Below are 26647 nucleotides of genomic sequence, written 5' to 3' on the forward strand. Positions count from 1 at the left end.
TCCACTAAAATGATTTTTAATGATCTAGATTCCATTTTTGTATATATCCCATGTATAACACTGTTGAATTATCATTATGGTATAGCAATGTCATTAAATTAAATAGGAACATTAGTTTTTGGTTTTCGTGGATTCAGGCTGGTATTTTTTATTTTAAAGACATTTATTCCAACAATACTTTTATACCGTTTGAGGATCTACAAACAAGGTTTGGTTTATCTCAATCTGATCTTATTAAATATGAATATTTAACTAATTCAATTTTAGATTCCTTTCCGCAAGCTATTCCGTCTAATGTTACAGCTGACTTATCCGTTTATATTCAAACTATATCGATGACAGCTCATGGTGTTTCAATTTTATATAAAAAATTATCTAACACTCTAGGAAGTAACATAAATATGATTGCAACCTTCTGGAATAATGAACTTTCACTTACATTGTCTATTGATACATGGGAAACTATATGGATTAGAAATATATCTGGTTGGTTACCTGTCTCACTTTATCAAACCAATTCCTATATTTTATTTAATTCTTTATGGACTCCATTACGTTTATTCCAGGCTAAACTTCTTCAATCTGACACATGTTGGCATTGTAAATTACATCCTGGCTCGTTAGGACATATGCTTTTTGATTGTCCTTTAATCTCAAAATTCTGGACAGAAGTTTGGGATATTATTAAGAAGTTGTTAAATATACATGAAGACATATCATATAAAATGTTAATATGCAAATCAGTTACATTATCACAAACTCTAAGTAATCTTGAATGTAGGCTTTTTGATTTTTTGATTTCTGCTGCGTTAAAATCTATTACCTTTTGTTGGAAAGATGTTTCTAAGTTATCAGTTCATGCTTGGTGGTCATGGGTTATCTTTACAAGAAGAGGTGCTCAGTTATCTTTGTCTGGGGTTAATCATAATTCTATTTCCTATCACTCTTTTTGGATTCCTGTTGATATTTATTTTGCATCTTAAAGGTATATTTATGTCTTTTACCCCTTTTTACTATTCTTATATTAATCGATATGTCATAGTAGCTCTATTTATAGCTTAAACAATAATTTGTTATTAGATGTTTCCCTCCCCCCCTCTTTTTAGTTTTATAAGAATATGACTATTTTCTTTTCTATTGAAATGAATATGAAAATATGATATTGTACGTATTGTATTAGATATTTTAGCTTATTAATATTCTTTTTTGTATGTCTATGTTTTTTGTACATTATGAAATTTCAATAAAATATTTTGAACTCAAAAAAGATGTGAATCAGTTTTACAGACAACTAGTGCCTACATCATTCAGCCACTCATATTGGCCACCTTATGACTAATATGAATGGCCACAGAACCTAAATAAATAGGATTAATACTAGGGTGGACAACTGGATTAACTGAAATGCCTGCAGTCACCTGGGATCAGCGTTCCACTCTAGGAAAGTCAAACAACGCTATGTGCTGGTGCTGGGTGGGCACACGCATATAACCATTTTTGAAATCCCGCTCCCTGCAACAGTGAATTGGCTGATAGTTTTGCATTCAAAGGAAACAGGTTATCCACCCATATCCCAACCAACTCAATATTTCAAAAGTAAGAAAAAACTTTTTTTTCAGAGCAGAAATAAGAACAAACGTTTGAAATCCTGCAAATAAGTGTTATAATTTAGCTATGTGGATGTAATGGACAGTCTCAAGTACATGTAGGTCCACACTTAAAATAAGTTTAGTTTCCCACAAATATAAACGCCATCAGAATCTTGAAAAAACAATGTCTCTACTTTCTATATATAATGTGTTATTTAAGAAGGTTTTGACAAACGTTATGTACCTTACCTCTTTCATGTTCTGCTGCCTCACTGAGGTCTGGAAGGATTGGTACAGAGAGGTTCTGATTTCGCATCAATTTATGTTCCTGTATGGAAAAACAAAAAAGGTTTAATGAAGAAGCACATCAGTGTACTGGAGGTAAAATAACTGCATTAATAGGTGCAATGCAGGCCACACAATTTAGAGGATGTCGCTGGTGCGTCTACTGAATCAAGTCTGGTCAACTTTAACCCTACTGCAATACAGTAAAGATAAGCATTGCTTTAGATCCTCATTATTGTAAGCCTCCGTCAACCCTCAATGTGAAATCTAACCTCTTTACTGGGAGAAGTCCATTGATGGAGGATGTAAACACCACACTGGAGGAAGTCAGTTGATAAAGGGACACAGAATGCCGCGTGACTCTGGCTGACCATGGAGAGTAATTGTTTTACACAACATTACTTATGAAGTGTGTGCCTTTATTTCCATACGAAACATGCATAACATTTTGCAAGGCAGATATGTTTTATGCTCACTATATGATCTATGGGCTCCCTAGCATTATTTATCATTCTTTAAGTTCTGTCATAATCAGCAATCATGGTAAAACATACTTGAAGCCTTACCTCTTCTGAGACAAGGTACAAGAAAGAGAGGTTTTTAACAACTTTTCAAAGAGAGAAGTCTCATTCTTATTACATTCCACACACCACGGGCGTCATGGATCCATACATTGACACATCTGAAGCTTGACAATTTTTTATCAATCTCTGATGTATACATGGCAGAGCACAAAGTGACAGATGCTGTCTTTGGAAGTAAGAGGCCTGACTCAGTTGATAGGTTCCAGCAGTCAGCAGTTAAGTGTTTGAACACGCTTGATGCACAATACATCCCATAAACAGGCTTCTAAGTGTTTACATCGGTTAACACCTGAAATCATGTCGCCAATAAGGCTACTGCATCCACTTACTTAATATCACTCTACTTGGTCTGACACAAGCCTCCTGTTCCTGTCCAGCCTTTCAACCAATCCGGTTGCCGCAGCCCAAGCCAATCTTTCCATTTAGGGCACTAATTTACATATACTGGTCCCTATTTAAGACATCAACATTGATTAACTGATTCTCTGGACGGTATTAACTACTGTTTATTGTCTGTTGATACAAAGGTGAGGATTCATAATGTTGTGAAGAGAAATTAATAACTGTTAACACCTGACAGAATTGTGAGGAATAAGACTGTTAACACCCTCCCCCTAACTTAACTTAACACGCACAAATACACCCACCAAAATCCGTGCTTCTTGTCTCTACCCTAAGCTTAGAGTGGAGAAGACAAACAAGAGTAGTTAGTGCCTGTATTGCAAGCAGTTTAATTGAATGAGCAGTCAAATTGACTGAGCCAATCTGAACATCCCACATCAGGTACTAAACATCCTATAACAGGGTTCTCAGGAACGTGGACGTCAATCCACCAAAATGCGTGGAGAAGCAAAAGTGACACCGCACGCCATTTGTCTCTTACTTTGACTCACACAAACATGCTTACACAAACTAACACAGTCACAGACTCCCCCACACATAAACACACTCTCACACTCAAGCATGCATACAATATACAAGCTTCCAGATAGGGTCATACTCCAGCTAATGCTCTCCATTTTTTATTACACTAATAGTGAATAATATAATTCACTATTTATATAATAAAAACTTGACAGAAACCAAGAAAGTGGAGCCCCAAACAGCGTCCATTAGGAAGAGCTGCCCATGTGTTCCAGGCACTGATTTTATAACTTCTGAGGCTAGAGGTCGCAAAAGCAGTGCCAGGGATAGCAAGGGGCAAGCCAGGGGTCGCAGCTGCAACCCCTGACAACCCCTAAATGACGTCCATGCTAGAGAAATGTTCTGCAGTTGAGATGAATCCATCTAAGTAATGAAATCCAATCTGTATTTGTTAAGCCTAATACACCTTATTATGACACAATGGTAGATGGTGTTGTTCAGTAGCATTATCTTTTACAAACTAAAGCCTCAATCAATTAAGATTTTTAGGTTTTTATTTTCCTTGTTGCCTTTTCAAGGTCTGTTAATACGAATATATAGCATGTTGCAATGCATGCTATTACATCGCGTGCTTTTACAACGCAGTTGTTACAATGACCGCGTTGTTAGTACGCAATACCTTTACATCGGAATACATTATAACGACTTTCTGTAGGGAGTGCGCTGGACTTAGGAATAGTATTATTTACTATTCCTACCCCAGTTTGCACAACAGCAAGGAAGGTGTTGGATTTCATATCCAATACCTTAGCGCCCCCTACAGCAAGTCGTTCTAATGGCTTGAGATGTAAAGGTATCGCGTACTAAAAACGCGGTCGTTGTAACAACCGTGTTGTAAAAGCACTGCGATGTGATGACAGCATTGTAAACGCTGTTTCCCGTTAATACATATCATTTAAACATCCACAAGCGTTTGCTTGCTTTCTTGCTTTGCTTTCATTACTTTTTTGTGCTGACATGAAACAGAAGGGGAGGGAGACTAAATGTATATTTAGTTGCCCCCTATCTACCTGGCTATTCTATTTAATTTTCGTGTAGCTATATATATTCAAAACCAATTACCTAATTTTTTTGTTTTCATTTCAATTACATGTATTTTTCTATGCACATTTTTCAAATTCCAGATAAAAATATAAAAATGACATACTCAGTAATAAAAATAAAAATACATAATTATTGTGCCTGCAGTGAAGGCATGCGCTGGGCTTGAATGAAAAGACAGAGCTGTAGTAAAAGTAATGATTCAAATTGTTTATTACATTTTGGTATATGGTCCTTTTAGTAAATGATTTTTATTGTATTTCCAAAGTGTAATAAAAAGAATATCTTCAAACACAAGTCAGCTGCTTTAATGGAATGATATTCATATTCCCTTCACCTCTTAGCCTCCGATCTACCCATATATCCACATTCAATCTTGTATTGCTGCTAGTTCTGTTGCTCCGTTGCATATCATTTTATGCACTTTGTTGCATGCATATTGCAGTTTGACCCAGTGTTTAGTTTGCACAAAAAAAAAGTGCCAGGGCCACTGCAGCTTGCACCAACTATTTCCACTGCCAAGACAGTATCAACACAACTAACCATCAATCCTACAGGTGTGACAATCCAGACTATTCCAGGTTCCCAAAGCTATAATAGCTTGGGAGGCAAGCATTAGTAATTTTTTATTTATATTTAATGAGTAACGATCTACCCATGTATCCACATTCAATCTTGTATTGCTGCTTGTTCTGTTGCTCCGTTGCATATCATTTTATGCACTTTGTTGCATGCATATTGCAGTTTGACCCAGTGTTTAGTTTGCACAAAAAAAAAGTGCCAGGGCCACTGCAGCTTGCACCAACTATTTCCACTGCCAAGACAGTATCAACACAACTAACCATCAATCCTACAGGTGTGACAATCCAGACTATTCCAGGTTCCCAAAGCTATAATAGCTTGGGAGGCAAGCATTAGTAATTTTTTATTTATATTTAATGAGTAAACAACTGTTACTGTGCTCATCTCTAAATCAGACAAATAGCGCCACTTTGTAGCAGACTGTCATAAGTGCAGATGTTGACAATTAAGTGCCAGAGCTGAGCATCAGAAATCACCTGCACAAATTAACTACTAGTCAGCCCCACTATTTACCAGTCCATCTACCCTTGTTTCCTCTTGTCTGTGTCTCGCTCTTCTGTCTTATCAACCATGTATGTCTCTCCATAGACCCCATATCTCCTCGATCCTCTTGGAGCATTCTTGGTTCTTTTATATCACGTTCTCAGCCATCATACATCAATTTTTTACGCATGTTCTCATACGATGGGATAGCCTGCTACCCAACAATTGGATATCTCACTTAGCCATAGCTATCACCATATTAGAGAATAGTTCATTATACTCCCGCGAATTCTAAATAGGGCCAATCTAGATGATATGAAAAAAGTGGTATCCAGTTTAATTTTTAAATCTTTTTATTCAGTTTTATTGCAAATTCAAACAGAACTCGGAACACACAAAATACCACAAATATTAGTTAGTCAACCAGACATTGAATTGTATGATATTGGCTAGGAAGCCTGGCATCCATGAACAAAAGCAAACTGCCAGACTGAGAAAGTATCTAGTACCCTAGAAATGTTGTCTTTATCTTTTCCCAGGACCCTAGTATCGGGGGGCATATCATAAGGTGTGTATCAGTGTTCTCTTTTGACCACATCCTCGTTCTGTCGTTCTTGATCAACCCAATTTGCACTAGTTGATTTCTAGTTTAATATATGTGCTGTAGTATCTTTATCTATATAAGCCTGTATCCTAAGCGTATGCCACTTCCCTTGTGCTTCTGCACATTTGTCTTATTCCTATGAGTCCATCTCCTCCCATCGCTCCGCAAGTGATTGTAGTGTGTTCTCTATGTCATTTATTAATGTCCTTTATATTTGGGATACTCTGTGTTTTTTCTCACTGGAAACAACAGAACTTTAAATCCCAGTGGGGAATACTCATAGACACGAGTCACAAAATATTGTCTGGATATAGTCAAATTCTTCTCTAAGTTCTGCATATTGTTACACCATCTGGTCCCCAAACATCTGCTAGTTTTGAACATCCCATCACATACCATGTCCAAAATGCTGGCATCTCACGTAGGTCATGGAACAACGTTCACTCCAATAAAGGCATTGCCAAGTTTGAAATGTTCTGCCAACAAGTTGTTCTGGTTGCCATGTGCCATGCCCTTACAACTACTTTGGTGCCTTCTGACATTTTCTTCGGGCCTTTCTCTCCTATATAGCTCTGAGATAGCTTCTAGGTCTCATGGATAATCTATCAGCCATCAGGGATGGTACCGGCTGTGAGGCAAATGCCCAGTTGTTAACGCCTACCATCTGGGAAGCGCAATAGTATTGACGCCCATCAGGTAGTGGAAACTCTCTCTTCAAGACCCCCAGGCCAATTGTGGAAAGCAATATCCTTCTAGATTTCCATTTAAACGCAAAGGTCACACCATCTTGTCTAAATTCCAAAGTATAGCTCAGGAATCCAAAATGGTATGCTTGCTATAACATACTTATTTGCCCCCCGGCCCATAAGCGAAAGTGGGAGATTTCTCCAGACTTACACATCCTTCTTAAATACCGTAAGACACTTAAACAGGTTTCTATCAAGGAATATTTCCCTGTCCTTTGTGGCAATGATACCTCAGCACTGGAAGCCTTCTCTAACTATTTCAATGGGATGTCACCAGCCAGCCAGCTGATGGTGTCCAAACTGTGATTGGGAAAAGTACTAATTTTACCCAGTTAATATGAAGAATATCATCTATATAGAGTTACTATATTTAAGGTTGCTTAAGAGCGTGCCAAAGTAGTATGTCATATACATATAATAAGACTATATTTACCCAGTCTTAGCTCCATCTCAGTTCTTGCACTAATGCACCCTTCCTAGTCCAACAAGCTAGGGTTTTATAGTGAGAGCAAAGAGAAGTGGAGACAACGGGCATACTTGTCTCATGCTCCTCCCTGGTATAAAGGGTTTTGAAACCACTCTATTGTCCTTTACTCATGTGTATCTGGAAGACCCAGGATATGAAGGCTGGCACACCCTTGCCAGTATGACCAATAGGAATAGTCATTCCACACAGACTAATGCCTTTTCAGCATCGAATGACAGGACTGTTGTTGGTTCTAATATTGTTTTGGTACAGTCTAAGTATCCATTGAGGCCCCACATATTAAGTCTTGTTTATCTTCCAGCCATAACTCCTGACTGATATTGAGGTATAAGAGGGTCTATTACCATATACAATCATTTGGCATGGGCTTTTGCACAAATGTTATTCTCCACGTTACGTTCATCAGAGATATGGTTCAATAAGATATGCATTCTTCATGCACAATACAAAGCTCAAATATCAATACAATGTTAAACTAGTTAATGTCACACACTAGGTTAGTGGCAGGCCCCTTATTTTCTAGCATCCAAAAACATCTTGTGGATGTGTGACATGATTTTACGTGAGAACTCTTTGAACATGTCCACTGAGAATCAGTTCTGTCATATGGTTTTAACCCCTTTTAGTTCCCTTATAGCATACACCAGCTCCTCCACTGTCAGTTGGGCCTGTAGTTCAGAGTGATCTATGGATGACAGGGTTACACTGATAGCAAGTTCTTCTGGATCCCCAAATTTCCAGAGGTGTACACCTTCAGAAGTAGCCGGGCAATGACTATCTTCTTGCCTCCTGTTACTACACTGCCATCCTCTCTCCACACACTTTGCACCCAAGTTTGGCTTACGTTTCTATTACCTTGCCATACTTGTAATTTACCCATGTTATTGAGATCTTCATACAGCCGATGTTATCTACCATAAAACTGCATTTTAGTTTCCCTTTCTATCAATGCTCGGCATTCCTCCCTCCTGGATAACATCAAGTGTGCCAATTCCCCCAATGGTTTGCTTAAGTAGTGATTCTCAAATTTCCAAAGTTCTTCTTCCATATGTACTACTTTCCTGAGTTTCTCCATTAGCTTCACCCAGATTTTATATCTGTCTGCCGATTCAAGATCTATCTTATATGCCCACACAGACCTGGATGATAGCAAGTAACCTACATTTTCAGCAAAGTAATCTTCTGTTATCAAAGCTATGTAGAATATCACCTCCCTGCTCAAAGATTCCATATATCCATCTTCCATTCAGTTTGTTTGCGGGATGTTCTGGATTGCATTGTGACACATGGCCATTTGTTCTTAATATTAATGATTGCTTATGGCTTCTGCCACTTCTAATTTTTTTATATCAGTTAGTGGGATTGTTACCCGTTCACCTGCTCAACTGGTTGGTGACAAGAGTAGCCTGTTGTAGTGCATGGGGGGAGTTATTGGGTTTTTCCGCACACAAAAAAGAATTCTTGGGCATCTTTCACTTTTTGCCTGCTCACTGAAGGGGTGCACAGTAGACAGACTTTCAAAGTACCCTTTCCTTTCCTGCAGATATACTTAGTGTTTCACTCTTTTGTCTTCTTTTGAGGGGCTGTCCTTTCTAGTGAAGCTTTCATTCTTCCTCCTTGCTGAGACTGTGACCTGGCGTTCAAAAACACTTTTCCCCATGCAGTCAAATACTTGGTGTTAGAATCCGAATGGTCCTTTTCTGGAATATTTGAGGATATGTCTATACCACTCCACCAAAGCATAGTAATGAGACTAATTCCAGAAGGCATGGACATACAATGGAGCTTCATTTATTACAATATAGGGACTTCTCTGGGACTTCATAAGTATTTTCTTTGAGACAGTGTTTACCAGTGCCTACCACTGTCACTCAATTTAGTGAACCAGTACTGTTTTCCACTACAAATAGACATTTGGTGGAGGCTCAACAGGCAATACCTTCCCCAAACATTGTCCCCCAATACACATGGAAAAAAAGCAAAAACAAGAGCTCCCACTTTATCATTAACAGTAACAGTGTTAATATTGTGCTGTGAAGGCCGAGGATGTCACGACAGTACGGGTGTAACTACACACATGCAATTACTAAAGCAGGAGTGCCTCGTGGTGCCCAACTCGTGCATGGGCTGGCCATGCTCTGGCATGCACATTCCTTCCAGCAGTGCAGTGCTGGTGCCGCCTCAATACTGGTCACCTTTGGCTAATGAATTGGGAGCTTTAGCATATCCTGCATCTCATCTTCATCACCTGACTACAACTGCCCATAGACGATGTAAAAGTCAGTGGGCCTGATTGGTGGAGGAGTGTGGCTCAATGGTTAGAGCGGCAGACCCTGAAGCAGAGTTCTGGCCAGGGACCAGGGTTCGATTCCCACCTCGGCGGGGCTCGGGCTCAATTTCCTCGGACCTGTCTATTCTCGCCTCGGTGCCTATTCTAATCACGGGCCCCACGCTGCAACTCTGGGCAATAGCTTGCTTAGCCTCCACACCGGCCCCAACAGCGCTAAGGATGCCTGGCTTCACCCTGGGGGTGCCCAGTAGTGGACACTTCACAGGGAAAGCCAGGAGGGGTTCCACAGCGGTATGAGTATCAGCGCCAGGAAACCGCAAAGGCGACACCGCAAGGTGCCCGTCTGGTGACAGTGCGCTCTATAAGTACTTTGACATTTACATTTACATTTAGATTTCTGCAGACGGGTTACTCCGCCACAACAGTGACAGGTATCCTTTCCATCGAAATAAAAATCCCAAAATATCCCATGGGATTTATATTTTGGTAGATGGGATATCCATCACCATTGTGGCAGAGAAACCCGTCCAACCAAATCTAAATCAGGCCCAGTGTGTCTGAGGCAGGTGCAGGTTCAGTGGATTTACAACTTCAGAGTCAGATGTATCTACTTCAGCAGGAGATTTGTCCTCGTGCTGCTCTAGCCACCTGACTATGCACTTGTATACTCTGGGTGACCCACTCACCATGCTCCCCTCCCTTTAGTCCTCTCCTCCAGAATCTGTCAGCCTCAGGTGTTCTCCATTGCGTATTGCTCTCTACCCCTCTTTTATCTCTTCTTAGATGTGCTGTCCCCCAACCTCTGGCCCTCTACCCTGGCTCCCATCCATCATCACTCTCCTCCACTCTGTGTCTTCTTTTGCCACTCATGTGGTCCCTCTGAGTGTGTATTACACGCCCCTTGCCCGCTGGAAGTTTGATACTTTCCTGCATGATCCTGGACACACATAAATTCCTACTCATTGCTTATCAATTATTATCCCTATGCTTCTAGCGGCTCTGTGCGTGCCACTCCCTGGAACTCAATGCGATCTACCTGCCTCGGTTCACAGTTCTCATCTGCTGTTTCCCTCTTCTGCCCCCATCTCTGTTGCCTGCACTCTCACTGACTTTCCTCATACTCTGGTAGAGGTCTCCTGTTCAGGGACACCTGCTCTAGTCTCTCTTGTCTGCAAGCCTGCGCTAACCACTTCACCACTTGGTCACAGTGCTTCAAGCCATTCACCTCACAGTTAACATCCCCTCAGTGCCATGTTTTAATTTGCTGAGCCTGCCTGAGTGGGATGAAACCTAAACAGATCATCTCAGCCAGGTTTCTGTGAAGGGGGTCCTAGATATCCTTAGGACCTGCCACCTGTGGCAGTAGTGTTGAGTATACGCTGCAGTGCCACTACAATATATCAGGGCTTGTAGCCAATCTATAATCATCAGCACTGGGCCTTCCTCTTGGCTATTAACAGAGCTAGGGTGGCACTTTTGAGAGAAGAGCTGGTAAGTGATTCACAAGTCCAAGGAAAGGTATCAGTGGTAATGATGCAATCACACACCCTATCATCTCTGACAGCCTTTCAAAGACACCTGTTCAATATGTGAGGAGTCACAAGGCAGGTTCACGCTAAGCGTATAAAATCTGCTCCCAGGTGCCTACATCACATGCTACTTTTATCTACATCGTAGAATACCTTTTTAGTTTAAGTACAGCAATATTTTCATAGCTCATCGGTAACCAAGTTTTCCAAATCGGCATCCCAGCAATGCTTGGCCATCCAGACTCCCACTACCCACTCATTCTGAGTGTGATTATACCTACAACAAACTAATCACTGGAGATTAACATTTCCGATCACCCGGGTACGTGTAGTTAACTCAAGGATTTCTTACGGATATAGCAAATGAACTTTCATCAATGTACTGTGGACTCTGAAATAAAGGAAGTTATCCAGAGGTGGTACAGCTCCCAGTGTTTTGAAGTGGGAAAGCAAGAATGTACCCTCCTGATACAAGTCACCCAGTTTATTGAGTCCAACATGGTTAATTTAAGTTTTTCCTTACTCTCAGATGTAAGCGAAGAACTAAGATTATCTGCTAGGGGGAACTCCTTCTTCAACCCTACCGCATGTGAAGCCAAATACCTGTATAGAATCTGCAACATGACAATGGACCAGCCAAGACGTTTGTTAGTGGAACAGGAGTGACCACTTGTTATTGAATGGCAGTATGCTGGTAATGAAGATACAAAATGGAACCAGTAATATTCAATAAGCGCCTGTGTGGCCAGGAAGTACAGTCATGTACTTGGAACTGAGATCCCCACTCCCTGATCAAAGGAACAGTGAGGGTCTCCTAGCTCAGATTAGGCAGCCCTTCCGCTCGGACGAGCATGGTCAAGAACATGCACACAATGTTTTCTCACAACAAAATCATATTTAAAGGAACTTTTTAGCAATGTTTTCGTACTTTTAAAACAGCTTAGGCAGGATGACCATCTTAATGACAGCAATCTTACCTGCCATTGACAAAGGGAGATTTATTAACTTTTCTATATGTTCTCTCATGTTTGATAGTACTCGGCCATAGTTCTCCCTGAGAACCATGTACACATCGCAATGCATCTGCACTAGGCCTGGGCTAAATTTCCGTTCCGCTCGCGGAAATTGCGATAATTTGACATTTTCGCGTTCCGCGGAGAGCGCGAAAATGTCAAAATTTCCGCATTCCGCAGCTTAGCGATAATTTGTTTCCTGCTCGCGCTGTAAAATAATACATTCTTGCGCGCGCGCGATCGCCTTACCTGAATCCCCGCGTTCGCCGACAAGTTTTCCCGATCCGGTCGCGTTCTCCACGAGATGTTGGATTGTTGGTAGCCATTTGCGCTGTCTCGCGACAGTTCGCACCCGCAGTAATGTCATTGGTCGCGCGATCACGTCTTTCTTCTCGCGATCATGCACCACGAGAAGAGTGAAAACAAGATGGCCGCGCCCGCGAGCAACTGCATGGGTAAGTTGGCGAGCCGCGACCACGCAGAAAATACCGCGAACGGGCGGGAAAAAAACTTCCGCATCTTCGCGATATTTCTGCGTGTTTGCGGAGATTTTTAACATTTTCGCGATAATTTGCGAAAGTCACTTTCGCAAATTCCGCCCACCCCTAATCTGCACACCTAAGTACCTAGATGGCATGTTCTTACACCTCAGAGAAAATTCAAACACGAATTTGGCGTAACTGGGTTTAATGGCATTATCTTGGATTATCTCTAGTTTTTCTGGAGACCTGACATACATTTCTACCCAATAATCTGGCAAATTATGGAAGCCAGGGTCTGCTCCAGTTTCTTGACATACAGTAATATATCATTTACATACAACGAAACAGTATTCTACGGCCACCAAACCACAGCCCATGTTGCTCCCTAAGAGCACACACTGGAGGCTCCAACGCAATTGCGAACAGTAATAGTGACAATGGACATCCGCAGCTGTGCCCTTTGGTGATCCTGAATTCGGCTGAAAACTGGTTGTTTAATTTCACAAGGTCCGTCTGCCTAAAGGATCTGTTTTCTATAAATGGATCAGAGCAGTGCAAGGGATTCTTTGGGAATTTTCTTTTCTTCATCTTAGGCCCCCTTGGGACTCCACCTCTCTTGTTAGGATTTTCTTTGAGGCTGCATTGCTGTTTGACTTCACAAAGTTATCCTAGCAGAGGGCTATCATTTTGTTTGCTCTTTTGTCTTTTTCGTGTAAGAGCTTTGTAACACTATGCACCGGTACAATGTGAGGTATGGCTTTTGGTATCTTTCCCCTTTTTCACACTAAAATGTTTTGTTCCTAGCCAGTTCTGCTAACTATCTCCAGCTCCATTGCTTGTTTCTGACAGACTACCAAGCTATGAACCATGACACTGGCGAAGTGGTGGTTACTATATTTACTAACGCCTCTTTCATACACCACCATATACTCTCTGTCCCACTGGCCATGAGATGGAATCAAGACTACACAGCTCTGGTATTTCTCAATCCCAACATTTATCAGTAGTGGGCTTTTGAGAGAACGTTGAGCCCCAGACTTATTCTATGACAAATTAAGCACCGGCAAGAATGGGCATGAAACAGGTACTGGCAGTTCTATAAATCTGATTTCATGCAAGTACCAACATTTAAAGCCAAATGTTGAACCCACTTTATAAATTTTGAACAATCCGAAGAGGCTTAACATGTCCAAAAAGAAGAATAGTTATACATCAGAATAGTAGATTAATTGATTTTTATGGCTGTTATTCCTGCCTGGAGCGGGACATAATTAGGATTTTAGGAATCTGATTCCTGATGATGATGAAGATGATGGTAGGCATTCATGCAGTTCTGTGGTGAACTCTTACGGGACCCACAGAGCTAGGCAGGAGCTGAAAGAAAAAGCAAATGCTACTCAGGCCGGCTCATAAAAAGCCAGGATTTTAGAACCTGCAGATCTCCAGGTTATTTGAATCACCTTTGAGCACTAGCAGAACAAGCATTTGCAATGCAATCGGTCTCGCCTTTGGGACCTTATATGTATTTAGCTATGCAGCACATTAGCCGGGGTGCTGACACATCTACTGTTCCTTAACATGGAGGGAAAGTACCAGGAATGGGAACACATGGAGAGAAATATTGCCTTTCAGCGGGAAATGGTATTGTCTAAAGCTCTGTTTTTAATATAAAATCAGGGCCTTTGGTGGTCATATCACTGAAAATACAAGATTTGAAAAAAAATATTACTGTCTACGGGTGCTCATGGAAGACAATTTCTATGGTCTGGAATCTAGAGAATGCTAAAGTGATTCTGGTATTTTACTTGTGCTGGTCGTTTAAAAAGAGGCAGTTGCCAGAATTTTTTTTTTTAAAAAGTCCCTCAGCAGAAAGGAATTCTGGTATTACTGGCCTCTACTGGTCGTTTTCTATCAAGACAGTTAAATAGAGGCAGTTGAAAAAGCAAAAAGCAATTCTGGTATTTTACTGACCTCTACTGGTCATTTTCTATCAAGACAGTTAAATACAGGCAGTTGAACAGAAAAAAGTCCCTAAGCAGAAGCAACCAAGTCCTAGGGCTGATCTCCAGAGCCCGCAAAGTACATATACATATAAGTATATACTAAAGTATAAACAAGAGGTCTCGAATGCTCGACCTAAAAATGGGGCAAGACTCAGCAGTAAGGTATAGCAACAATTCTTTCACAACAGAGACTTAGGTTTGTCAGAGATCAGGTATAATGCCTGGCCTTTCATCCTTGGAACAGAGATAGTCGGGATTTAAACATGGCTTCCCTACATTACCAAATGCATGTGATCCTTTGGAAATGGGTTTGTGTCAGTGTACAGCAATCCCTTGGGAGCACTTAGATTTTTTTTTTACAAAAGCAGCAGGTAATACGATATGAAAAATTAATAATTATGTTCAGAATTGGAAGTGCTGAGAGATTATTAATTTCACATATTGTGCTCTACAAGCATTAAGTCCTAAATTATGCACCTGGTTCAAATCCACTATTATAGGCACGGATGCCTGTGCTCCTGGCCAGTTAATTGTTAGTAAACACAGGGGGATATTCACAAGGATCTATCGCCGAGTTAATGGCACTTTATCGCAGCCAAAGTTGCAATAAACTTATTGCCCCCAATCACAAGCTGGTGTTAACAGCCCACAGCACCAGTTTACCCGCGATAGCAGCCACAAAATACATCGCCCCACATAACCCCCGCAACTATCGCTAATGAGATGCAGAGTAGGCGTTCCAGTGCAAAAAGCTGCATCAACACAACTCCACAACTTTCACAACGACAAGCCAGAACTGCGATAAGAACACAAAACAGGTGATAAGGCGCATTAGCAGTAGGAAAATAACACCTGCTCTGACCTGGTGCAAAGTCGGACCACAGCCTGCACCACAAAAGGGAGCACAGCCCACAGCCACATCGGAAGGGCAACAGATGCCACGGAGCCACTGGACATGTGGCCCAGACACCCAAGAGGGCCACAACACCCACGGCCACCACCTCAGGACCCGAGCACCCAACCAGAACCCCCCCAGACCACCATAGAGGCTGCACAGACAAAGACAGCGGACCTCCAGGAAACGCACCCGCCTCACAGATCCAACACTTGACAATGTCATTGCCCACTACAGGCACAAAAGGACAACCATCCTACGCATCCTGACCAACAACACCCAACAGGCCGAGGGCAACAACACAGCGGACAACCTACAACCCACCCCACGCAAAGCTGCTGGCTGTGCTGCACCTGTTGGCCCCTGGTACCCCCCAACCAACACCCGCCAGAGTCAGAGGAGTCTCACAGCCAGCCACATCCAAGTCCCTCACACCTGTCCTGGACATCACCATCAGCCTAGTACCCCAGTCCCTATATGTCCAACACAATGCACAGAATCCACTGGAGACCAAGCAAGGACAATACACCATAGCTGGATGCACGCACGTATTGGGGGTAATCTACAGCACACATGTCATACCTGTGCCCCCTGGTGACACAGCACACAATCACCACAACAGAAAGCACACGTCTCACATCAATGTGCAGGCAACATCCGAACACCAATGTCACCTCCAAATACCCAGCAACTGTGCATGGCCCCTTCATCCTCCGACAGTCCAGCAGCAGCCAGCGTTCCCAGGATGGCACCAAGGGAAATGCACAGCACCTTGGCAAGTTCCAAATGAACACCCCACTCACCTAAACTCTACAACCATGCAACTCACAACCCTGGCAATGCACACCTCACAAAATCACAACCAACATGCAAAACAACATGCCCACCCACAAGACACGACAGAACAACTCACAATGGCAACCTGGGCAAGCCGTGAATATGAGCCATCAACGGCATGGCACCTCAGCCACACACTAGCCCAATGTGGGGAGAGGTGGCAACCAGGCATGTGTGAAGGATGCAGGAGAACAATGATTGGGAAAGTACACAATGCCAAGAGTGGCGGAGATGTGCTGGACAGACCGCAGTATGCCGAACACACCCATATCCATGGAAACATACACCTCTGGTGTATGGAGTGTAGTGGACAGTGGACGCAACCATGTCACCTCAGCCAGTGGGGGAGTTCACAGAAAAGTTGCCTGTTACGTTCCTCCGTAAGCGTGAGCAGAGTGGGATGGCCCTGCATACGCCAGGCCAGCATAGGGGTGTGAATAAAAAGCACAAAGCCCTGAGCGTGGTCCTCTTCCGGAGAGCCCAACGTCTCTGCCAGGGTGGCGCCTCTCACCATGCCACGAGGCCGACGCTGTCCTCCTGAGCGGAGTTGTCTGCGATCCTGTGCGCCTGCCGTAACCTGGCCCGCTGGACCCCGAACCCGTCAGGCCCTCCCCTGTGCAGCCAGGCCACACTGATCACCTTCCGACACCGGCGTGTGTCAAGGAGGGGCCACCACGTACCGGTGCAAGCTCCAAGCCCGAGGCCCGCGACCTTGACAGTCTCTCAGACCATTACGGCCTCCAATACACAGGCCCGCTTTACTCCTTTCCCGTTGACGTACTCTACTGCCGGCTCTGGACTACACCACGGTCAAGTAGGTCACACATTTGGAACTGAGCCAACGACAGGTGGGTGTGGGCCACTGCTGACCACTGCCTCCGGCCTACACTGCGGACTAGCAGGTCACAGAGTCTTATTTAGCGATGGCGGAGTTCATATCAGTGTACCGACATCATCGCAGGCTGCATCCCCTCTCAGCACCGGTGCCACTAAGTCTGTTCCCCGACATTCATGGACACTCTCTGGTCGTACATTTGTGGCGTCTGAGTCTATGGACTAGGGGCTAGTTTTCATCCTCATGTAGCTGATACCGAATTGGAGGTGAAAACGAGGCTGTCGCTTTCCACTCCACCATTTGCTGCTTCCGGATAACATCAGACCTTCCACATCATGCCCTGGAGGACACCTTCCTCTGTCCCCCGCAAGATTCTGCCACATTCACCTTCGACATCGATGAGGGCCCGCTCACTGCGCGTGGACCTACCTCAGTGCACCGGAAGTCACTGTGCCTGTGCCGGCCACTGTGCATCCGGGGCCACTAACTCTGTGCTGGTCAGGTCCGGGATCCCTTCTTCGGAGATATTGGATGGCCTCTGAGGCGATGGACTTAGGGTCATAAACGCCATGTGTCTGTGGCCCTGCGCTGTCCGCTGCCTCCCACCTCAACTGCGGTCCCCAAGGGCTCACACATCAAATCGAGTCCTGACCGGCCCGGACGTCGCATCACCGCAGGAGGCACACACCACCACTGCCAGGACCACCGCCATCTGCCAGAGTCGAAACGGTGGTCCTGACAGACTTACGGAGTTGCTCACACCTGTCGTGGATGCCATCATCAGACTCATACCCTGCTAGGCACTCCAGGTGCCATCGTCCGTTACTGATTGAGTTTTGTGCTGTGGAGAGGTTGCGCAGCGATGTCACCTCAAGCAGTGTGGGAGACCTGGGACGTTTATGAGGAAGATGATGCAGGTGTAACACACCCCACTGCATCTGCATCAGGAATATCTCGAAGGGACACAATCCGAGACTTTTTCTTCACATGGGCGCGCTCAGCTGTAGTGCCCAGACCTCAGTGCGCTGCAACTCACGTACACTTCTGTTTGCTCATTGTGTGCCCTCTGGACTTGCTCAGGCTACCTCCATGATGCTCCACAGTTGTCCCTGTAATGCTTGTGTTGTGTGTTTACGTATTCATTGTGTTAACTGTTGTATTTGTTGCCAGCACCAACAATTCCCTGAGGGCTGGCTTGCACCCACCCCACACACATCCAGCACAGGCGTCACTGTACATGTGGCCCTGCCAATAAAGGGGCCGGGTGCACATGCCCGTAGCCAGTTCAACATCATGTGTGCATGTGTCCCTGTGGTCTTGTTGTATGCATGGCGGCCCAGGGCCCTATGACATTACCTTGTGCTGTGTACAGCGGATGCAGGCATGTCACCACAGGCATCGGGGTTGAGCTTGGACATGTAGCTTTGTCGTCACCCACTCAATTCGTAAGGGGAGTGGCCTGGGCCGCAGTACGCAGAGCCAACGTGGGTGTGTGACTGATAGGTGAGGGACCCTGGGCGTGGTTGTGTACTCTGAATGTGCATCTGCATGTGTCTCTATGGCAGTGTGGCTCTCCTTTGTGGGGTGTGGGTGGTCCCTGAAGGGTAATAGACACCAACGTATGTGATCTAGCTCACCTTCCATGGGTTCGGAGCCCACCCACACCTGTTGGGCCACCTCCTTTTGGCATGCTGACACATGGCATTAGGGTGCCATGTGTGGGTGGGTGAAGTGTCGTGAGCCGGCTTTGCTTGCGGGTGCTTCCTGCTGTGTGGTCTGTTGCAGGCTCTGTGTTCTCCTCTAAGTAGCTTGGCTGCCCGGGTCCTGGTGGTGGGTTGCGTGGGATATCCATGGGCTGTTGTAGGGCGTCGGTGTTGAAGGTGTGGTGGTCCTCTCCGGCATCACAGATGTGTTGTCTTCTGTGCTCTGCTGGAGGTGTTGTGTGCTCCTCGGCAATGTGAAGGAGAGATGCATGTTGACATTGTGTTGACATGTATGTTGGCGAATTGTACTGGTTTACCTGCAGACTGTATGACAATGTACATTGTGACTGTCCGGGAGGTGCTGGATTCTTCTGCGGGACAGTGTACATTTGGACTACATGACGGATGTGAGCTCGTACGCGTACATTTCCATTCTGCAGTTTCCAGCTCTGTCAGATATAGTAGGCAGGTTTCTGTGCATGTGCGGAGCCAGTTGTGTCCTCTGTTCTGCGGTTTCTGCTTTGCGCATTGTACCATGTTGTCGTCAATGTGGGTGTGCTGTTCTTGCTATGTGTGTGTGCTGCAGTGTGCCAAGGGGATCAGGGACATGATCCTGGGTGATTGTGGGTGTGCAGTGTGCTACACCTCGTTGTGCATGTGTGCCATTGTGCCCATCTCCCACCTTCCCCCCAGTCCCTGGTCGTTACTCACCCTGTTGATGTTGTGTCAGGTCCTCTCGAGCTGTGTCCGTACTCCCTACTCCTTGCACCATCTCCAAAATAACGACTGTGGCCTCGGTTTCCTCCAGCTCCTCCTGTGGCGCAGGACTGCCACCTACTGTCGCTGTTGCAGCCATCCTGTTGGCAGCGGGCTTCTGCCTGGTTTCGGTTGTCACATCATGCCAGCGCCTCTTGGCCTCCTCGATTGGTCTCCTCGGCACTCCGACTGCATTCCAGGTGGTCTACTTGTGGGTCAGTTGCTGGTAGTGTTCTGTCACCTCCGTGACGCTGATCTGGTTTTGCTGCGGACTGCACCCCGTCTTCCTCTTCCTCTTCTCCTTGGCCGTCCCCGTCCCCGTTGTTCCTTGCTGGTGGCCTGTGGGGGTTGTGGGGTTCGCATTGGTCTCTGCGCTGGGTCAGGGTGCATCCATGTTGCTACATGCTTTGACTTGTTTCTGGTGTGTTGTTTCTGTGGTTTTTATGGTGCATTTTCCCATCTGACGCGTGAGATTTGCAAGCCTGTGGCTGGTTTTCGCTACTTTTTGTACCGCGATTGGCCTCATCGCATGATTTTTTGTGTTCGCGTTTCACATTTTTGCGGCGTGGCATTGATCTTTGTGCAGCCATTTGACGCATTATCTGGTGACTATCGCATGCTTTCGCCACGTTGTGAATACTTGGTTGGCACGGTGTAATTTTCCCGTAATAGGCTGCGATGTTGAGAGTTGTGTTAAGCTACTCTTGCGTTAGTTATCACACGTTCTTGTGAATATATCCCTCAGTGTATCACTGTGTATCAGAAAGAGGTAAGTGGTCGTCCCTCAAACAAGCATTTGGCCTTCTGCAGGAACCAAACAAGGTAGATTAAGAAACAATATAAAATTAAAAATTAATGAAAAAAACAATGGAAAATATCACAAGAATGTGCCTGTAATAACTGCTGGCTTGTAACAATTTACTTATATGAGTAATGACGTGGAGGCACATGCACCTTTTGCGCTAATGTCAGACAATCCCTCGTCCCTCCCCCAGCAACCTCACATTGGTAGAGGAAGTCTGTGCAATGAAGGAAAAGAGCTTTTTTGAGAGAGACCACACATATTAGTGTGGCAGGCTCTAATGCATGAAAAGCCAAGCACTGCAGTTTCTCATGTTGCCTGCTCCAGAACAGTGATTAACTGAGGTAAGAATTATATGAGATAACAACTTACTACCACCTATGTGCATTATTCACTGAAAAAAAACAAAGGTTAAAGTAACGTTATAGTTCAGTGAAATGTTCAGTAACAACTTAACGTTTCAAACTCTTAAAACCAGAGAAATTCCTCAGTTCCAACTCGTGCTCCCACGCACAATTTTCTCATCAACAATGTCATTGCAACTGTTGCAGTGATATTACCAAAGAAATCATAGAAGATGTCATGAGTGATGTAATATGTGGGGTAATTAGCAGTTCATGGCGACGGGGATGCCCGGGGTGGGGGGGGTGAAGTTCTCGGGGCATTTAAAGGCTCAGGGAGTGGGGGCGTGCGCCGAAGTCCCTATAAACTCATTTTTGGTCACAGGGGATGGGGTCCCTGGGTTATACAATGGCTCGGGCAGGTCCCTCCCCCCCTTTTTTATTGACTAAGGCCACAGGGGATGGGCCCCTGGGCCTTTTTGGGCTCTGGGACGGGTGTAACGTGCCCCCCTATCCTTTCTTTATGATTTTTGACCAGGGATGGGGGTCCCCAGGGCCTAACAAGTCTCGGGGAGGGGGGTTGTGCACCCCTCCGCTTAATTAATGCATTGGGCCCCAGCGGATGGGGTTCCCGGGGCAGCAATCAGCTCGAGAGGGGGTCCGCTTCCTTTCCACCATGGCGGCTACCTTTCACCCAATAGGGCTGCAACATTCAAAGTGATGGAACCTCTGAATATGAGTTGCAAATGAAGGGCAGATACATGAAACCAAGCAATATTTTGGAAAAGGAAAAAGCCAGCATTCCGCTACCTCTATCCTGAAAGTTATGCTTCTCTCACTTTCTCTCCTGCTAAACAGTCTTTATGACTATCTGAGGTATTAACAACAAGTTACCCCATAACATATAATGAGTGGGGCCTGTGGCACATGCATGTCTTTTTTTTTTTACGAAGTTTTATGTAGCGCAAACCTGACCCGTATCGGGTATCAGCGCGCTTTACATAGCACCAGTTGCGTTACATGAGGACACATTTGTTTTTGTTAGGCATGGGGAGATTAAGTGATTTGCTCACAATCACAGGATGTTCAGCGTCATTGCAGAGACTCGAACCCGGTTGCCCAGATTGGAGGTCGACAGCCGTCACCGTTAGGCCAACTCCTCTACCCATCAATTAATCAATACTGTAGTCAATGTTGGCAGGTCTGGGCAAGTGATATGCTGCCCACTCTGGAAATCAAGGTGATTCTAATGAGAACATAAGTGGGATTTACAAAGCCTTCGGGAGAGAGAAGTGAAGAGTGTTACCACCAGGAATTTGATGTAGAAGAAAACCAACATAAAACCAGTAATTTCATTCAGTGCCTAGCAGAGGAGTATGGACCATATAAAGGCACTCAACTGGTACCCTGGTGCCTCTGTTTCCTCTCAGAACCCTTCTGTGCCTTGCACTGTGTTGTCATATTTAATTCTCTAACAATGGATCCGTATAACCCCTTTCCAGATGGTTCACTGTTGATTGGTAAGAATAGCTATTCCCAGATTTTAGCTCAGAACCATGATATCAAACCAGTGGAGTCTAAAGTACCCCCTATAGCCAAACATATATTTATGAGCAGGAGCAAATTACACTTTATGTATGTTGGCAAATCAGCCTTAGCGATGAAAATGTTAAAACCGGAGATTGTTTGTGAGAGAAGCATTTTACCAGCAGTAGTTCTGAACAAGACAGGTAGAAAGGTGCGCCCTGATAGTTATTAACAATGAGCAGGGTCCTTGTATCTTCAGCTTATGGAATGCCCATGGTCAATAACTTCCTAGGCCTACCGTCCCCTGCTGAACAACAATGCTATTATGAATTGGAAATCTGTCAGCTTCTCCCTACATCTGCAGAATTAATCCCATTTGACAGATACACAATTCATTGAAAGGGCTTGCATTAGTAGAGGCACATAACAGGCCTTGAAGAGGAATCACAGTAGCGTCCTACTGTGATTGTCATCATACAGCATAAATAGCATTAATAAATTAGGACGAAACATACTATTCTTATAAAGAGGTTTATTTGGATTCCAGGTAATAAGTGGTGATAAGAAAACTCCTGTTACTACACTACCTCCTATAACAGTTCATACGTGGTATAATTGCGCTGCTGCTTAGCTAGGTTCGAGCTGGGGACCCAGGGCTTTGCAATTATGTTGTGCCTGGTCAATATTAAAAGCAAGACGCAGTTTTCTTTTAGCTTGCTCTTCAACTCTGTTTAATATCCACTTTGTCTTACTACACCAACGTTGTAAGTGGAAGAAATATGCACCTTCTTCAAAAAATGCCCAATCAAAATAAAAAATCTGGCATCAACTAAGATGGTTGAAGCTTCATGGTGCATGTAGAAAGTTACACCAGGCAGTGAATAGCCCAAAGAAAGAGGTGAGCAGGAAGTGGAGCAACTTGAGGAATCTTTCTAGATCTTCAGAAATGAAGCAAAACTTAGCATGTCGATGGACAAAAATACTGATGATGAGGGTAAAGAATAAGATGAAAAATCACACATCCACTGCACTGCAACACACATTCCCTTTCTTTGCATTTTATTGGCCACTTAATAGATTAGCAAGGTGGAAGAAAAGGAAATGACTTGGGAGGACTGCTGTGCCCATTTTGGATTGGGATATTTTGTAATCCTTCTATTATGGTGATACTAATATAAGTAGAGGCAATTTCCGAAAGAAAGGCCACACTCCTAACATACAACCAGGTGAACTAAGCTAACATGGCCACCTCCTTTACCTCAGCCAAAGTGTTTGACCAAGCTGCCACCCCAACTTCAATACCCCGTAGCACAGCATAAGCAGCTGTTGCAATGACAGCAGAAAGCACTGGAACATTAGCCGGAAGGCAGGGGCTTCAACCCAAGAGTCAGCAGTAGGCTGCATCTATGTGCCCGACAGGATCAGACTGGCCGATAAGGCAATCAGGCAGTGCCCGATGGGCTGTTCTCACAGATCTATGTGTGTGCTGTTTTTCAGCAGTTCTGGTCTGGTTTTGCAGCCCAGTGGGATGGTTTTACTGTTCATTTTGTGTCCCTGTCTAACCTGGTGCCAACCCGTGGACCTGGAAGAGCAGGGCTGTCAAATCTGCAGACAAAGACACTGGATTACCCAAATCAGGCATGTTCTGCTGAAAACATTCCTTTTAATTCGTTCTTCAATTAACAAATACTAACTGTAGATATGTTTATTTGCACAATTAATTAAAATCATTGCAATTCATACAAAAAGGACAAAAAAACACTTTTCCACTCTCAATTAAAAAGTTAATGTTAAAAAAAAAAAGACATTCATAGCTAACACAGCAGAAGTTTGTGGGGGACATCTACAGATAACATTGAGTTTATCTTGGTCATGAATTTTACAAATCGGGCGGCCATCTGAGCTGAGTCCCCCTTCATGCACTCCTCTAGGGCTTCTTGGCATGTCCGTACATTGAGAGTTCTCCAGATGGGGTGCAACCAGAAGATTCGAAAGGGGAGTAGGATTCTACAGATGCACAAAACGTGTATTAAGTTTTCTTCCCCATTGCTGCAAAAACGACACTGAGAGGGCGTATCTGCCTTATACCTCCGTCCATACTTCTACGCCATCAGGGGGATTAGGCCAAAACATAGTCTCATTAGCTGATGTTTCACCGATGGATTCATAGAGGATGACAGATAATGCGGTAAGGTTTTAAGGTCATAAAGTTTTGACGCCCAGCTACCATGGGATAGATTTTTCACGGCTGATGCATCGTGTTCCACTGAGAGGATCTTTGCTTGTTTAGTCAAAACTTTAGCGACCACCCCTATGGGCAGCGAGCATGCCCATAATTCATAAGCTTCTAGTGCGTCCAAGCAGAATATTAAAAATGTATTCCAGGAAGAGCTGGAGTTGTTTAACAGTGACCAATTACAGCTCTTTAGTGTGGATTCACGAGCCATTTTAGTTTTTACACAATAGGCAATGAATCTTGCTTTCGTAATCCAATGTTGGGAAGACAGGCAGAACTCCATACGGATTTGGGCATGAGAGGTCGAGTTGGGTAAATGAAACACTCTGCGAAAACAAGCTGATTGCACTCTATCCAACCAGGTGAACATTTTATCTTTAAAAGTAATGGTGCCAAAAGCTATAGTGGGTAGTAATTTGGCACCTATCACTCTGAGTAACGGAGTGAAGTCTGGAGAATGGAGAGCTTTCTTTGTTCTTAAGAAGGCCCCCTCCAGGCTGCGAGCCATACCTTGCATTGCAGCGATCTGCGGACCCAGGCTCCCTCTGTGGTCTGTCCAGACTCCAAGATATTTGTATATGGCAACTACCTCTATAGGTTTCCCAGCGATGTACCAGGGGCGCTGTCTTGCTCGACGCCTCGAGACTATCATCACCTTAGTTTTAGAAATATTAATCTCCAAAGCATTTGTTTCACAGTACAATCCCAGGGAATCAAAAAGCCCACCTGGTTTTGATCAAGGAGATTTGTGTCATCTGCATGTTTCATTGACTGGATTTTAACAGATGCGATTCTTGGTGGGAAAGCTCGAGAGCGGGCCAGCCACTCAGGCAAGTCTGCAAGCTACAAATTAAAAAGTAGAGGGGTCAAAATGCATCCCTGCTTTAGGCCTCTGTTGGTCATGATTTTATTAGTTGTAGACCAACCAGAGTAGTAGTAGTAGTAGACCAACCAGAGGAAACTTTTATTTTTACCAAGGTATCGGTATAGAGAGCGATAAGGGCACAATATACAAATACTAACTGATCATGTTGTAGGCATAATGTATTTCACCTTATAGTGACATAAAGCAGGGGACTTTCTCAAGGCCAAGGGTCTGATTATGAGTTTGGTAGTCCATCGGACCACCACACTCGCGGTGGATGTGCGGTAACGAGCGGTTGGAGCACTTTGGGACCGCCGCCAGGGATCCACGATCCCTGGCAGTTGCACAGGGGTCTGGGGAAGTAATATGCATGGTGGTGCTGATGCGGCACCACCATGCATATTACGGGTTTGCCCACTGCCAGCCTTTTAATGGAGGTGAGCCCACCATGAAAAGGCTGCCGGTGTGGAGACAAAAGGGGCACTACAGGTTGCCCCTGTGCATGGGGGTGCATGCAGGGGGGGGCACATGTTGTGCCCTACTGTGTGCATGCACCCCTGTTCCAGCATGGCACGGACTGCTCAGTCCATGCCGTGCTGGAACATCCATTGGCAGTCGCGCGGCAGTGCAGTTATATGGCTCACTATGAGCCTTTAAACTGCACCACAGCAGGACCGCCACACCGCTTGCCCGCCAGACAGCTAAATCACTCGTAATCTGACGGTCGGTGGTGGGGTTTGGCGGTGTGGGAGCGGGGAGGTGACATGGTGGCACACACCACCAAACTCTTAATCAGGCCCTGAGTCACTAGCTTTGACCACCAGTAGCCCTGTGTTGGGTATGTCGAAGATATTCCTTACTTGTTGTGGTCTGTGACACAGTATCTAAAAAAGAGACCAATGCAGGCATATTTTTTATTATCCTTCTCAAACTTTACAGATCGTGTGTTTAGTTAGCTGTTTGTATTTGGTTTCTTTTTAGAAATTGTTTCCGGTTATATAAACATTTGTTTTGGCACGCAACAGGAACTTTTCGGATCAGGAAGAAAAGTCTTACAATGCACAACCCCTACAGACACCAGGGTAGGCTCTTTAGCTCCCAAGGGTCACTTATTTATGATATGACAATTAATCAACAAGATCCTGTTTACAAGTGATGAACATGAGATAGCCACACTAGACCTCTGCATTTTACATTAGTTATATATA

The 26647-nt window shown here is 44.4% G+C and overlaps 1 protein-coding gene across 3 annotated transcripts in view; it reads right to left on the reverse strand.

The window, feature by feature from the left end:
* IRAG1 (inositol 1,4,5-triphosphate receptor associated 1) overlaps positions 1–26647 on the reverse strand; it is an 857666-nt gene that overhangs the window by 127037 nt on the left and 703982 nt on the right. For all 3 annotated transcript variants that reach the window (XM_085648179.1, XM_085648178.1, XM_085648180.1), the window contains one exon: positions 1839–1917. In XM_085648179.1, the coding sequence (XP_085504305.1) occupies positions 1839–1917 (79 nt within the window). The remainder of the gene's footprint in view (positions 1–1838; positions 1918–26647) is intronic.

The sequence above is a fragment of the Triturus cristatus genome, chromosome 3_2, assembly GCF_964204655.1.
Source record: "Triturus cristatus chromosome 3_2, aTriCri1.1, whole genome shotgun sequence".
Lineage (NCBI taxonomy): Eukaryota > Metazoa > Chordata > Amphibia > Caudata > Salamandridae > Triturus > Triturus cristatus.